The sequence below is a fragment of the Homarus americanus genome, unplaced genomic scaffold (genome assembly GCF_018991925.1).
Source record: "Homarus americanus isolate GMGI-L3 unplaced genomic scaffold, GMGI_Hamer_2.0 scaffold44633, whole genome shotgun sequence".
Lineage (NCBI taxonomy): Eukaryota > Metazoa > Arthropoda > Malacostraca > Decapoda > Nephropidae > Homarus > Homarus americanus.
The window spans coordinates 131961-148701 of record NW_024738285.1 but is presented as its reverse complement, the minus strand read 5'-3'; the positions used below and the strand labels follow the sequence as shown (position 1 = coordinate 148701).

The following is a 16741-nucleotide window of genomic DNA, read 5'->3' as shown; positions in this document are numbered from 1 at the left end:
GGTAACCGTAGGTTTCATCACATTCCTATCAAACCTGTCATGTGCTGTAATTCCAAAACTATTGAGAATTAACAGATTGGTCATTTAGTCATTTATCATTATTTATGTCTCAGGAACACACCCCCTGAATTATGAAAGGTATTTATGGAACACCCTGTATATATATACTGTACATTATTCACATCTTTATCTAAACAAATCAGTATAGTACAGGGTAGTTGATTCCTGGGGTCAGTACCATCCACAAATGTTATCCGAACATGGATCCAATTCTAAACGATTACAGAACTCCGGGTAGATGTAAAAATAAGGAAATGAAGACAATGTGAACAATATAAGGTCGTTTATTGGAACATGTTCTAACATTGTACATTTTGTATCATGGCTACAGTGTGATTGAATTAGTACTGTTCATTGTAATAATTACATCATGCCCTTCAAATTCGCGAGTTAGGTCATTCCCTTTACGTGTTTGCCCTTTGGACAATTATTTCTTTTACCTGTGTGTAAACGCACACGCACACACACACACGAAACACATACAAATAAATAATAATGAGAAAATCCTCTCACAAATAATCAGAAATTTTTTTTGAGCCTACCCTCAAGTCCACTCCATGCTTTGTTATTAACAAAGCCCAGAGTGAACTAGAGGGTAGACTGTCACATTTCAAATAAATTTTTCAGATTATTTGTTATAGGATTTTCCCATCATGATTTATTTGTATGTGTTTTGTGTGTGTGTGTCAACACACACACACATGGTATATACAATACAGGCAAAGGAAATTACTGTCTCTAGAACAAAAGGATCCATGTTTCAGCTGCAAAAATGCCAGCAACTTTAAAACTACCCACAGACACTCTTGGGTACCACCAGGGTGTCATCTGCTAATAATAGAGGACTGCGAAATAAAAATCCGCGAATTATACGGGAGTATTGTGCTATAATGCTTCAGTCTTTTATTACCTTATTCTAAACATTTAAAATTTACACACAGTACAAAACGCTAACAAGTGTGTGTGCTACACCATATAGTATGTTAACAATTGTGTCACACTGTACAGTATGTTAACAATTGTGTCACACCGTACAGTATGTTAACAATTGTGCCACACCGTACAGTATGTTAACAATTGTGCCACACCGTACAGTATGTTAACAATTGTGCCACACCATACAGTATGTTAACAATTGTGTCACACCATACAGTATGTTAACAATTGTGTCACACCATACAGTATGTTAACAATTGTGTCACACCGTACAGTATGTTAACAATTGTGCCACACCATACAGTATGTTAACAATTGTATCACACCGTACAGTATGTTAACAATTGTGCCACACCGTACACGATGTTAACAATTGTGTCACACCATACAGTATGTTAACAATTGTGTCACACCGTAGAGTATGTTAACAATTGTGCCACACCGTACACAATGTTAACAATTGTCACACCATATAGTATGTTAACAATTGTGTCACACCATACAGTATGTTAACAATTGTGTCACACCATATAGTATGTTAACAATTGTGTCACACCATACAGTATGTTAACAATTGTGTCACACCATACAGTATGTTAACAATTGTGTCACACCATACAGTATGTTAACATTTGTGTCACACCGTACAGTATGTTCACACCACACAGTACAGGTATCCCTCACTTAAGCGATATTTCAGTTTAGCGATTTAAAATTTTTAACACCGCTTGTTGTTTAATGATCTGCAATTTCTGGTTTAGCGATCGTTGACTAACTGGGAAAAATTGGGGAGGTAAATAAAAAAACTGAGGATTCTGTGCTCCATGTGCATAACATTACAATACTGTAATGTGGCTTAAAAATAAAGAAAATACAGTACAGTACAGTATCTAATAGTTTTATAGTATACACTATTATAAAACTATAAAATGAAGGGCATGGGTGTGTATGTGTGGGTAGTGAAGGTCTGTATTCAGGCAGTGACTGGCCAGCCACACTCTCCTTCCCGTTTATGTGACGTCACAGCATACAGGCAACAGCCACACACGTCTCTTGAGTCATCTTGGTGACTGCTGCCCAGGTGAACTGTTTTATGTACCAGTAAATGTTAGGAATAAAAATAATATATTAAATAAATAAAAAATACAGCATTGCCATTTGGCAATCATTTCACGGGACAGGAGAGAGGGAACAGTCCTTCACTGTATTGGCTAACTGCCGATCATATAAGTACTGTTTATTCCCTTTATGGTATTTTTTTTTTACTTTACATATTCTGTACGAACAATTGTGTGTACAAGTAACAGAGTAAAAGAAAATGAAGAAAATTACATATACCTAACCAATATTACAAACTGAACAATAACAGCTCACATCTCAGTCTCACCCGCACTGAGTCGGTGACTCGACGACACAATAAGGTGCCTTCTTGACGGATATGATTCCTCATTATCCCTTGTTTAGGATATCATTTCTCATTTCTGTTCACTTAGCAATCTGTTTTTCAGGAGTGCATCCTGATCACTAAACGCAAGATACCTGTATGCTAGTTACTGTGTTCCCCATCAAAATTTTCTTGCTTCACATCAAAGTTCTATCTGTAAAATTTCTGACTGGGACACAACTTTTCAGAATTCTTTTTTTCAACCATCAACAAGCTGACTAGAGATTTTTGTTTTGATTTGACATAAATGAACTCTTTTATCATCTGCACATGAAGCAAGAACTACAGTGTCAGCAGATCCTTGAAAAGGCTTGAACTGTAGTCGTCTTACCATGCTGTGGTGTTTATGGCATATTTCAAGTATGTTATCACCAAATTTTCTCTCTTCTGTAAGATACTTTCTCAAGTGGATGTTTCCATCTACCAGGCCTGAAAAAGTAAAAGTAAATATACTGTACAATAAATTCCTTTTTCTACTCATGTAACAAAAATATTCCATTATTATTATATTGGATGGAATATACTAGGCTGGTACAAAATAAGGCTTAATAAATAGAAATGGCATTCTTGTATAGATAAAGATGAGTTAACCTGACAACAGAATAGTTACAATAGGCTAAAAGGAATACTACACAAAATATATAGAGGCCATAAGTAGACATGGGTGAAAAAGTTTGAGTTTAAATGTAAATAATGATAAACTTTTTGCACTAAAACCAGCAAAATAGAACAAAATCTGTATTTTATAATTAATATATTGTACATTCGGCCCTGCAAAAACTTACCATACTATTCAATCTTAACACAAAGTGAATCTCATGTAGTTTATGTACACCCACTAAAAAAAGTCCTGTCACTCCTCCACCCCATCCATGAACCCTGAGACTTGTGATCCTGTGAACCTGAGACATAACACATTGTTGTGCCCATAGATAGTGCACTGTGTGATGTCTCAGATTCACAAGTTCATGATTCACCGGGTTCATGGATGATAGAGAGGAATGACAGGACGTTATTTGTTAGGTGTACTGTGTATAATAATCATATAATTTTACCATCCATTTTCCTGTTGGCCATATACTGATAACAATATTGTACCATAATTATTAATCAGTTGTATAAATATACCTTCACAAAGTCACAATTCCCATAGGCGGTACCTTATTTTTCACATACCAAGGAAAATATAATACCATACAGTACTCAGGACAATTTATATTTAATCTTACCAGTAGCCAGAAGAACACAGCCATCTGTGTCAGTGTCAAGACATTTGGTAACTGCTACTGCTGTTACTTCATTTGACTCGGTGACAAGAGCCTGTCTCACCCAGCCAGTCTCCGTCTGTCCCCACAATGCAATGGTCTTGTCTCGAGAAGCAGTAATAAAGTGATGTGAATCTGGCAGCCAGGCACATGACCAAATTACACGAGAATGCATTGTATCTTTGTTGCTTGAAGAGTCACAAACTTTATATGTAAAACCTGAAAAAGAAGGGAAGTGATAATTGAAAGTGGGTCCCACAGCCATGGCTGCCCATTAAGGAAAGTGAGGACACAGCACACTACAGTAAATACTAAGCCTTGGGTACACAAGTAGTCAGCATGGCTGATACTGCACTTGGCCAAATTCAATTCCTTTAGATGTAAACTTAAGTAATATCCATTTACAGCTGGGTGAACCAGGAGTGCCTGGGAATCAAACCACCAACCACTGGAACAGGAGGCCAGAGCTGTATCCACTCGAGTGCCATGCTCCATAGCTGGTTAGTAATGAAAGAATAATCCTGAAATCTCATTTTATGACCAAGCCTGTAACTAAGCAACTGGCTTAATGTGTAGCATTATCTCATGAATGCCCAAATTGTTCTTGAATAAATTTTCATGATAAATAGGTTTAAGTGATCGCCAAAAACACATATACTGTAAAGTACACCATGTAGTCAGTCACTTTAGCAATAAAAACTTTGACACCCTTTCTTGCTTAATGTTAGGTCAAAATTTGGTTTAGTGATACAGTATTTTAGCTCACTGGGAAGGGAGAAAAACTGGGGATGAGGTGGCCTGTGAGATGGCTAATGCAGCATGTCGCTAGTGTTACATGTAATGAAACAATGAAAGTTGTGGAAAATCATTACTGTACAATACTGTACTCTATTGTGGCTTAGAAATAAAATATAATATATAATGTCCACAAAATCCTTGCAACAGGGGCCATGGGTTTGTGCTCAATGTGTCACAAAAATATTTGCATAAATCAGTCTATACAGTGACCCCTCGTTTAACGAACACCTCGGTTAACGTAATTTCGATTAACGAACTGCCTTCCATAAGGATCTTCAATTCGGTTAACGAAAAAAATTTCGCTTAACGAACTTCTTACGAACCGACCTCAACATGTTTTCGCTTGCACTGACCGGGCAACCAGCTTTAGTATCAGTCCGCCAATACATTAATCGGTTCTAGGGCTTAAATTCCTTACTATTTTTGTAAATATCAAGAAGTTTATACTATTCAATTTATATTTTAAAAGTTTAATATTCAATTTTTTAGTCATTTTAACAATTATTGAACAAAATTGAAGGTAAAGTGACTAGTTTAATGCGCGGCATCCAGCCTCTTAACACAGCAAACAGGCGTCAGTCTCTCTCTGTTTTCACTGGAGGTAACATCTTGCTTGAGACTCTCTTCAACTAAACGCTTTTTTTCTGTGTTTCCAAGCAAATTATTGGTCATTTTGAAAATTATTTTACATATTGACAATATATAGTGCAGTGCAGTGTTATTTTAAAGAAAATATTCTTTATTTACAGCTAGTTTAACTTTGAAAAATACGTGTTGCCATTGTTTGAATCCAGCATGGGGCCTAAGAGATCAAGAAAAGTGATTTCAATCCAAATGAAGCAGGAAATAATAAAAAAACACGAACAAGGTATTAAATCAAATGCGCTATGCAAAGAATATGGCATGTCGGCATCAACTGTGTCGACAATTCTTGCACAAAAAGACAAATTTAAGGAAGTGAACGTGAGAGACAAATCTACAAGAGTGTTTAAAAGTAGATCCCTAATCGTAGAAACTGAGAGGTTACTTATCATCTGGATTAGGGAAAAACAGATGAAAGGTGATTCAGTTTCTGGTGATTTCATTTGTGAAAGAGCCAGGGAGATTTATGAACATTTAAAGACAGATCAACCTAGTTCTTCAGGAACAGAATTTGAAGATTTTCGGGCTAGCAAAGGCTGGTTCGAAAAATTTAAGAAAAGAAGTGACATTTTAAGTGTTGTTAGGCATGGTGAAGCTGCTAGTGCTGATAAAGAAGGGGCAGCAAAGTTTTTAATTGAATTTAAAAAACTGATGGAAGAAGAAAATTATCTTCCACAGCAAGTGTTCAATGTTGACGAAACTGGGCTGTTCTGGAAAAAGATGCCCAAAAGAACATTCATCACCAAGGATGAAGCCTCTTTACCTGGGCATAAACCCATGAAAGACCGTCTCACTCTATTGCTTGGTGCCAATGCTTCAGGGGATTTCCGACTGAAGCCTATGCTTGTCTACCACTCTGAAAACCCCAGGGTGTTCAAGCAACAGAAAGTGGTAAGAACAATGCTTGGAGTTTATTGGAAGTCCAACCGTAAGGCATGGGTGACAAGACAGTTCTTTAATGAATGGGCTATTGATGTGTTTTGCCCCTCTGTCAAGAGCTACCTAACCACCAATAAACTTCCTTTAAAGGCTCTTCTCCTCATGGATAATGCTCCTGGTCATGACCCTGACCTTGCCAGAAATTTGGAGTATAAATTTGACTTTGTGAAAGTGTTGTTTTTGCCTCCAAACACTACATCACTCATACAGCCAATGGACCAGAATGTGATCAGCAACTTCAAGAAGTTGTACATGAAGAAAATGTTTAGGAGGTGTCATCAGGCAACTTCCATTGATCCTGAACTAACACTGAAACAGTTCTGGAAGACACAATTCAACGTCCTGGAGGCTGTAAAATTGATTGTGTCATCATGGCAAGAAGTCTCCAATAGAACCCTCAATTCTTCATGGAAAGCACTGTGGCCATCAGTAGTCCATGATTTTGAGGGATTTGAGGATGACACAGAGTTGGACCAGGAGATTGTGTCCATTGGTCAGTCATTGGGTCTTGAAGTGGAGGAGAAGGATGTGGAAGAGCTTGTGATGTCTCATGAGGAGGAACTTACTCCTAATGACTTGAAGGAACTGGATGAGATGTTACGGGTAGAGGCTGACAGTGGTGAGGAGGAAATTGAAAGTGATGACCATATGTCAGCTACACAGTTGAAAGATGTGATTTACCACTGGGAGAAGTTCAGGGAACTGGCTTCAAAGCACCCAGAAGTGGAAAAAACTGAACTAACTTTGTGTCATGTTGAGGACTCAGTGGTCTCCTTCTTTAAACATAAGTTAATGGTGAGGAGGACAGATGCCCCACAGACCACAATTGACACTTTCTTCAGTAAAAGGCAGAGGGAACAAGATGCTAGCCCTCAGCCTTCCACTTCAAGAAGGAGAGAGGATGTTCATGGTGGAGAATCTGTCAGTCCAGAGGTTCCTGACATTTTCATGGAAGGTGACTCACCTTCCAAGAAGCATCCACCTCCACTTCTTCCTTCTCCTTCTTCTCTTCTCCTCCCACTTCAAATGCACATCATCACCATCATCCAGGAGCCTTCTACATACACACCTCAAAGTAAGTAAATTTTTCCGCCATTTTTGTTGAAGTTAGGAAATTTTCGGTGAGCTGGAACCAATTACCCAAAAACCCATTGAAACAATGGTTTCGGTTAACGAACGTTTCGGTTAACGAACGACCTTCTGGAACGGATTGAGTTCGTTAATGGAGGGGCCACTGTACATATTACAAATTTAATTTTTCGTAAGTCTGGCTATGCGTAGTGATGAGAGTAAGATAGGAGGCAGCAGTAGTGTACCCTGAACAGCAAGTAGGAGTGTATTACATTGTGTCACTTCACGACTTGGCCCCGTAATTTCATGTGTATTAGCTACTTTACTTGCCCTGTATTTCTATGTGTAGTATCCCAAGATGGCTTGGTCATATCTAACAAACAGAGATGTGATTGGATCTAAAAAAAAAAAAAAAGTTGGGGGGTCCGGGGAAACACCTACCAGGGAATCTTTTACCGTATTTAACTTAATTTCTCACATTGTTACTCTTTTTGTGAACTTCTAATAGTTAAAATGCACAGTACCCAAAATCAAGCATGTACCCTGTATGTTTATTGCAACTATATTTTTCATGCATATACCTGTAGTCTCAATAATTCCTTTAAAAATTTTAGTAGTTACTAAACTTGAATTTGTTTAATATTTTTAATTGTGCACCATTATTGAGAGAAGATAAACTAAAAGGACTGGGGTTTCGGTAGTACAGTACAGTAGACTCGCAACTTACGCGGGGGTTATGTTCCTGGGACTCGGCATAAAGCCAAAAAATGTGTAAAGTCAGAAACACTCCCAAAAATCCCCTAAATTGCCCTTAAATCACTCAACTAATTTCCTGAATTCTTCTGGGAAGAGCCATGCAGTCGCCTCATCCATCGATGCCGATTCGCCAGTGATTCTAATATTTTTCAGGTTAAAATGTTTCCTGAAACTGTTGAGCCAACCTGCACTGGCTTTAAAATTCTTCTCAGAGCTGGTGGATGCTTCGCCCTCAGGAACCTCAGATTTAAACTGGTCATAAAGACTGAGTACCTTCTCCCTGAGCACGTTGCCATCGATTGGGACATGTTTCTGGTTCATATCCTCCACCCAGATGTTTAATGCCTTCTCCACCCTCACTAGAGTTACGTCTCTCACCTGGCTAGTCACCTTAGCAGTAAATGAGACACCTGTAGACACGGTTTCACGAATTTCCCTCTCCCGAATCTCGATGGATCTCACGCTTGATTCATTCCGCCCGTACCTCCGTGCCACAGCAGCGATCGACACGCCACCTTTTATTAAGTCTGACATGGCCACTTTTTCTTTCAGGGTCATCACAGAGCATCGTTTCTTCACTGGAGGACCAGAGGCAGAGTTTGGCTTGTGTTTGGGCATTATGTACGAGTATGAGAGAGGTTTAAGCGCACTAAATTGACACACACACGAGGCAGGTGTTACTCTGACGATACACACGCGGCAACTGAGAGAGACAGAGGTGGCCAGGTGGGATGGAAGGGTGGTGCATTTGGTGGGCTATCTCTTGGTGGGCTTGCGACCCATTTTGAAAGTTTTGAGCTTGAAATTGGAAATTGTAACCTAATTTAATCCGCGTATAGTTGAAACCGCATAAGAAAAATACGCTTAAGTTGCGAATCTAGTGTACTAAAATAAGAAAAATAAGCATGTTCCATAATATATACATACAAAATACAGGGGCCCCCAAGTTTGCAAATTTTTATTTTGCAGTCCTCTATTATTCGTGGATGACACCCTGGATGTACCCAAGACTGTTTGTGGGTAGTTTTAAAGTTGCCAGCATTTTCGCGACTGGAACAGCGAGCCATTCGTTCTAGAGACAGTAATTTCCTTTACCTGTATTGTAAATATGTGTGTGTGTGTGTGTGTGTGTGTAGACACACACACACAAAACACATACAAATAAATAATAATGGGAAAATCCTCTCACACATAATCAGAATTTTTTTGTTTTAAATGTGAGTCTACCCCCAAGTACGTACTTTATTACTTAATTAATAAAGTACGGACTTGAGGATAGACTGTCACATTTGTAATAAATTTGTTCAATTTCAATTGTTTATTCCTTGATAGAGGAAGCGGGATCCTAGTGCTGTCACTAGGTACCCCTGTACAATGACACCAGAAGCATCTGGCAAGTGTGACAAGTATATACAGTATAAATATTATAAAGGGGCTTACTAAAGCCTAAGGAAGGAAGGATATTCCTTTAACACATAATCAATATTATTTACAAAATATCTGGCGAGTCTGGGGTGGATCATCGTGTCTCCGTCAGGGGGTCGATAAATTTGTTTCTGAATATTTGTGATAAGATTTTCTCATTATTATTTATTTGTATGTGTTTTGTGTGTGTGTGTCTACACACACACACACATACATTTGCAATACAGGTAAAATAAATAATTGTCCTAAGGGCAAACACATAAAGGGAATACAGTATACATTTCTTTGTACACAAGTAAAAATGTACCCCCAGTCTGCAAATGTTATTCGCGGATTTGGCAATTTGCGGCCACTTTGAGAACCTAATCTCCACAAAATTGGTGGCCCCCTGTATTTAGTTTTCTTTTCCATGTAATATTCACTCATTTGGTTTTGTTTTTTCTAATTTTTAATTGCACCAGCAAGTTTTTTTCAGGGAGAGTAAATGCTTCTGTTTTTGTTGCTGGAAGGCCCCTCTGCCCTTCCTTGATTTTTGAGCCATTTCCTCACACTCTGTTTTCTTTGATTCTGTTTCTTTAACAAAAAATTCCTCTTATTTTCTTCCTGCTGCAACCTCTTCTGCTTTAACATGCTTCATACCTACTGTTGGAGAGTTTTATGTTCCTACACATCATAGGGTCCCCCTGCTGGGGTACACACACACATGCTCTACAGCCCTGACCTCCTGGGGGACACACACACATGCCTTACAGTCCTGACCTCCTGGGGGACACACATATGCCCTAGAGCCCTGACCTCCTGGGGAACCCACACATATGCCCGACAGCCCTGACCTCCTGGGGGACACACACATGTCCTACAGCCCTGACCTGACCTCCTGGGAGACGCACACACACATGCCTTACAGCCCTGACCTCCTGAGGGACACACATACACATGCATTACAGCCCTGACCTGACCTCCTGGGGAACACACACACATGCCCTACAGCCCTGACCTCCTGGGGGACACACACACACATGCCTTACAGCCCTGACCTCCTGGGGGACACACACACACATATGCCCTACAGCCCTGACCTGACTTCCTGGTGGACACACACACACACACGTATGCCCTACAGCCCTGACCCCCAGGGGAAAACACACACACATACCCTACAGCCCTGACCCCCTGGGGGGCAGAAATACGCCCGACTGAGTTGCCTATACAATTATGAAATATGGCATGGGTTTTAGAATAAATTGTGATCATCAGAAAGTGTAAAATTATTATAGAAACTTAGTTACAGTCAACCCTTGCTTTACGCGGTCCCACTTTACGCGTTTCCACGTTTACACGGTACCCTGCCGAACATGGAATGCTCACTTTCTGCGGTGTGTGTACCCTTTTACGCGGAGAGCGGCGCGAGCAGGGTGCGCACAAGGTCGCCCAGTCATCAAAACATTACCAAGTTTTTCACCCGCCACCCACCACAGCCGGCCCAAGTCAGTGATAGTGATAGTGATAATGATAGTGAGGATATGGACTTATATGGACTTTGAGGGGTTTGACAAAGAGGCCCTGCAAGCCTCTGTGGTGGATAGTGATACAATTGATACAAGTGATACAGGTGAGGGCCAATAATCTGCCCTCTGCCTCGGAACCAACCCCCCATCCCCGTGTGCCCAGCCATCTTTTCTACTAATGTAATTGTTAAACAACCTAATATTATTGATATTTCTCTTAATTATTAATTGTGTGTGCATACCATCATAAAATTAAGAAGTTATTTTTACTACAACGTAGGTATTGTGTCTAAAAAAGTGGAGTTTGGGGGTCGGCCCGGTCTCTATTTCAATTAATCCCATATGTTATGTTGTTCACTTTACGCGGGCCGCCGTGGGTTCAATTGACCGCGTAAAGTGAGGGTTCACTGTATATTGAAAAAGGCTTAGTCCCTGGTGGGAGAGGGTGGATCAAGTGGATAGGGTGAAGGGGCATATTATAATGCTTCTTTGGTCAATAAAATACTAAAGAATCAAAGAATGGAATGCAAACCAAGCAATACTCAGCCAATGAGAAATAGAGTATATGATGTAATGCATGAACATGTAGAGTGCGGCCACTAAACTCAGTATACTGGCTCATCGTCCTCGTGCGCCAGACCCATCGACCCTAGAGGGTCAATTATTATTAATTATCAAACATTTCTCTCGTCATGGTCATACCACCCCCCCCCCCCCAAATTTTTCTCAATGGATCTCCACGATTCACGTGGGTCGCCTTAAACGATGGGAAAACCAGAGAACTGAAAAAAAAGGAGAAATCGCATCCCTGATCAAAGGAGGAAAAGGCTCAGATTCTAGCCATAAACACGAGCGTGACGAGTGTTAAAAAATGGCAGAGTGACAATCAGCAAACTCTCTTCTCACCGGACGAGAATGAAGGTTGAAGAAAAGAAGAGACCGATACATGTTGGTTGTTATCACAAAGAACTTATGAACAGCTTGAACAATTTTAATTTTTTACTTTTGTTTTGTAGCAATGGAAAATTTCCAACATGTGAGATGGCATCATGTTAAAGGACCACAAAAGAGAGCAGTGTTGACCTGGGTTTTACCAGTTTGCATTTTATAAAACTCTGGGAAAATTAGGTTTTTATTGAACTCATGACAAGATTAATACATACTGTATACAAAATGAAGAAGGGATCAGACAAATTGCATGATCATTATGAGTCATATTTCTACATGTTAGCCAAACAAAACAGGATTGTATTAGCTACATTACCTGCAAAATTTTCAGCTGAATCCTTTTTAAAAACTGTCCAAGTGCGATCTCGTGACACAGACAGAAGATATTTATCGTCAAAAGAAAATGCCATCTGTGTCACAGTAAGACGATGTTTAACTAAAGCATCAATCTTATGCCACGTTGTTGTGTCCCTGAAAAAAATCATGGTAACAATTAATACATATAAAACACATACCATGAAATTAAGTTCTAAGTAAGAAATTGAAGAGTTTACAATAGCATATGCCTATCACTGGGTTTCTCAATTTCCCATTTTCTATGTTAGTCCCTAGCCCCAGCATTCCTCTATCAGATAATGATGTCAGGCAACGTGGATGGATACCCCTCCAGCATGGTACAAACCCCATCAAACAAACAAAGGCAGAAAACATGCAGTACAGCCTGGAAATTGAGCTGAGCTGAGGTATTCAGACATATGCCCTTGCTACTTTATATGCCTCATTTCTCCTATACAGCCCCAGATACACACATAACCCTTATCCCTAAAGAGGATGTAAATGCTGCAGTTAATGTCAAACCAGTTTTATGAAAAGTTGATGCAGGTAAAATACCTAGCGACAGTACTATGCAAAAGCAATTAGCCTTGCTATCTCTACAGTGGGAACAACAAGATAACAATAAGACAAGTGATCAAGTTGCTACTCCTTTAACCCTTTGTGGATGGGGATCGCATATTCCGGTCATTCCGAATGCAAATGTTGTATGTACGTCCAAAAATGGTTAAGTGCATCAAACTTGTCATGTCATAAAAGTTAAGTGATGGAAAACATGAAACTACCTACCAAAGGATAATATAAGCATCCATATTATTAGCAGCTCGACATGAAGATGCGAGGATGGCCCCGTCAGATGTGGCAGCTAAGGTAATAAGATCATTGCCATGACCATATAGCTTGGCAGCCTCTGGCCACAAAGTATTCTGCATTAACTGGTCTTCTGTTGGTGGTGCTGAAAATAAAATAACATCTATTATAGAATCATTTTCAAACATACAGCATAAAGTATATATGTATTTAAAATATATGGATCTTCTCCTACGAACTGTCCAGGGTTTAGGAGTATGCAGGATACAGAATAATGAAGGATGCAACTTATTCCCATTTGAATCTAACTCAGACAACGAGGTTTTCAAGGATAAAGTGAATTTCATAAACATATCCACTTCACTGCCAGAGGTATAACTGTATTCAATTTAGGAGAATCTTCCCTTTTACAGAATCGACCAGCACGCAATATTCCGTGAAATGGAATGATTACTGCAGCATAGTAATGTAAGATGACCCATCAATCAGTTTTTGACTATTGAGTTTTATGGGATAATTATTGTTTGAATGTCATGAAATAATGATATAACTGAGACTGGCCAAGTGGACAACCACTGTACATGGCAGTTGAACATGCTGTTTGTTGAGAAGTAACAATAACTGAGAGTTGCCAGTTGATGCAATACCGGATAAAAGAGGGTCACAACCTGTACTTAACAAATACTGTACAGTACCATCAACTACTGATAACAAATCTGTGCCACCAAAGTTTAACCTATCTCACAATTATTCCTATCTATGCAATAAAGTGTGGGGCTGGACCCAGGGGTTGTTCATAGTAAGAAACAAGACTGTGGATAATCTCCATCTACATTATCCTGAAATGGGATTCAAAATAAAACATGGAGTCTGAGACCCACTTCAGGCTCCAGTGGCATGTGACATTTTAGCCCCTTCACTACGGGGACCCCACTTTCAATATTTTATTTAGCCAACACCAGACGATTTTATTCAACTGGGAGACAACCCGTACACAAGGAATTAAATGTATTTCCCAGGAAGATGGGCTTTCATGGCATTGATTTCAGGATTCAAAATTTAAGTCAGGAGAATTTCATTGTCAGAATGCATTCCAACACTTAAATCAATTAATTCAACCATGCACTATTTCCTCTGTTGATAATCATTGTCATCACTTACCATTTTTTTTGCTACAAGCCAAAACCTCTTAGAAGACCATCTCTGTTCACTTAGTCAAAAGCTTTCTCTACATTTTCACCTTTTCCAACTTACTCTTATAACCTAAAATTAATTAATTCATGCAAACAGTTATTGGTAATTCATCTTACTGACCAAAGAGAGTTAAAGGTTTGAAGTAAGTGTGTACTTCTTCTTGTCCCTCCTCTTGTTCTTCTTGAAGGTCAGCCACCATAACTGCCTTGTTGGACAGACCCAGAGATGGCACTGATGCTCCTTCTCCAGCTTCACATTTTTCTGGGACAGGAATTTAAAATTTATTTTATAATTATTTGTCCGGAAAGCAAAAATGGATGACTAAACCTTAAATCTTACTTTATAACTGAAAAGATAATGTGATTACAGCACACAGAATACTAAGCCTTCTGCACTAGGCTACTTTCACTTCCCCATCTATGAAGTTGATTACCCATTCACAGCTGGGTAGACTGGGGGAGCCCTGGGCAAATACAGTATCCACTCAAATGCCACATCCTACTGATAAATAGGATAACAAAAGTTAAAACAGCCTACTCAATCTTTAGGTGTTGGAACTTGTTTGACACATTGATAACGTGACTAAGAGGTAGATTTACTTATTTATTTATTGTCTGTTGTCTATGTGTATCGGAAAGTATTGTCGGTAGAAAGCTTTGTTGTCTGGATTAGTGGTGAGTCATCCCACTCTACTTTATGTTTAAGATGCAGTTAATGTAAACATATTGTTTAAATCTTAGTTCATATCATCTATTTGACTCTATCAAGGTGAGAACAAGTGTTCACGAGTACTGTACTTGCTATCACAATAGAAGGATAAGTTACCCCTAGACCTAAACAGCAGCCTTGACACTCAGTGATCAAGCATAAACCAACCAGGCGGACCACGTGGGTTTAGTGTCACTAGTGCGAAGAAAATACATGTAAATAACATAATTGCCAATAATAATTGCATCTTCCTTTAATGACTTCTGTATGAGACACTTGGTAGAATCTTCCTTATAAATGTCTGTATTATTACCTCAAAGATCCTATTGACTTTTTCAATAAGTCCCAGATAGTTCTCAAACAATGATTTTTCACTTTTGGTTTATTATTAAGCAAAACAGTAAAAATTAATATCCTTTTTGGAAGTATGGTGTTATCTTACTATTTCACTTAGACAAACTTAGCAGTGAGAATTCTCCACACACAAAAAAATCTGCCTAGGTGTAAGATATTTTTCACTGCCTTGAAAGGTTATTCACTCCCAAGGTGCCATGCTGCTGCCTTTTTCAATGGACCTGAGTTAGTGAAGTAGCCTTCATGAACTAGCCACTATATATCCTAACTGGTGAAGGTGGTATCAAGGAAGTATGGGAACAGAGAGGTGTGGTGTATCATGTGAGTCACCTGGCAAACTTTCTCTTTTTGATGGGAAATATAGTCCAGATAGACTCAATGACAAATTTTAGTTGGTGGTGAGTGACCAGAAGGGCTTCATTAAGTATTCTCACCTATATCTTCAGCAACATTGATGCCACAGATCTGACCAAAATTACGGATGAAATTGGCCGGAGCAATGAAGCCACGTACAACCTTCTCCTCTGCTCCTGATGCAAACTTATATTTTCCAAGGGTAGAGATGCAGACCAAGTCATGCCCATGAACCTGCGGGCGGCCCACTTCATGCCAAACTATCTGTAAAAAGAAATGATGTTTAACACTTCATATGACCTTTGATTCAATAAATGTAGGCCATTTAAGATGTTATTTAAACTTGATGTTACACTTATTATTTTTTCAACAGTAATATGATTAAAAGAGTGTTATTAAATTACCAATTCCTCATATTTATTTTATTTTAGTGAAAATAGAAATTGAAAAGCAATAAACAATCAATCAAGATAAGTACTTTCTACTTTATACTTTTAATTACTTTTCAGATGAAAGTAATTTTTACTTTTACTCAATGCCTTTTTTTAGGCTAGTAATTTTACTTCAACTTGAGGAAGAGAAAAAGTACAGTATTGAGGTTAAGAAATGGCTTCTACAGTACTACACTTTATTTTACTTACCTCACTTTCTGACTTCTTCCATGGAGCATGCATACGGGTGGTCTGGTCCTTACTGGTTGACAAAAGGTACCTGGGAAAATATATATCATACAGACTAGGCCCTAGGGTAATAAGGGAATCCTTAGTGTTCATCGGGGATGTCTTCCCGATGACCACGACTAACAACGAAAGAATGAATAATGGGGCCGACTAACCCATTGACTTAGATATTATACATGGAAGATAGAAGACACATTAAGTCCTGGCTTAACGTTGTTTCGATACTACGTCGCTCAACTTTAGGGACCAAAAATTCGTTTAATGTCCCGGTGATCCGAACCAAGGTCGTTTTGCGTTGTCACGGACTACTTTCTATGGTGCATCACCCTCTCTTGTCTGGCCACTCTACGCTCTCTCGGCTCGGCGCGCTGCTCTCACTCGAGGAACGTCACAGCGTCTCCAAGCGACGCCAAGCCAGTCTTTGTTACGACTTCACATCATTCGTATGGGCTCAAGTGCTTTTGCTCTAAAACTGTACTCTAACCATTCGAAATGGCTCCCAAGCGCTCATCAAGT

At 39.2% G+C, this 16741-nt stretch overlaps 1 protein-coding gene across 2 annotated transcripts in view; it reads right to left on the bottom strand.

Annotated features, from left to right (window-relative positions):
• Positions 1-328: 328 nt before the first annotated feature.
• The window catches only part of LOC121873764 (elongator complex protein 2-like), a 50588-nt gene continuing 34175 nt past the window's right edge, over positions 329-16741 (bottom strand). For both annotated transcript variants that reach the window (XM_042377463.1, XM_042377464.1), the window contains 7 exons: positions 16187-16256; positions 15626-15809; positions 14250-14390; positions 12915-13080; positions 12109-12263; positions 3670-3924; positions 329-2869 (listed from right to left, as the gene is read on the bottom strand). In XM_042377463.1, coding sequence (XP_042233397.1) covers positions 2640-2869; positions 3670-3924; positions 12109-12263; positions 12915-13080; positions 14250-14390; positions 15626-15809; positions 16187-16256 — 1201 coding nt within the window. In that variant the 3' untranslated portion in view covers positions 329-2639. The remainder of the gene's footprint in view (positions 2870-3669; positions 3925-12108; positions 12264-12914; positions 13081-14249; positions 14391-15625; positions 15810-16186; positions 16257-16741) is intronic.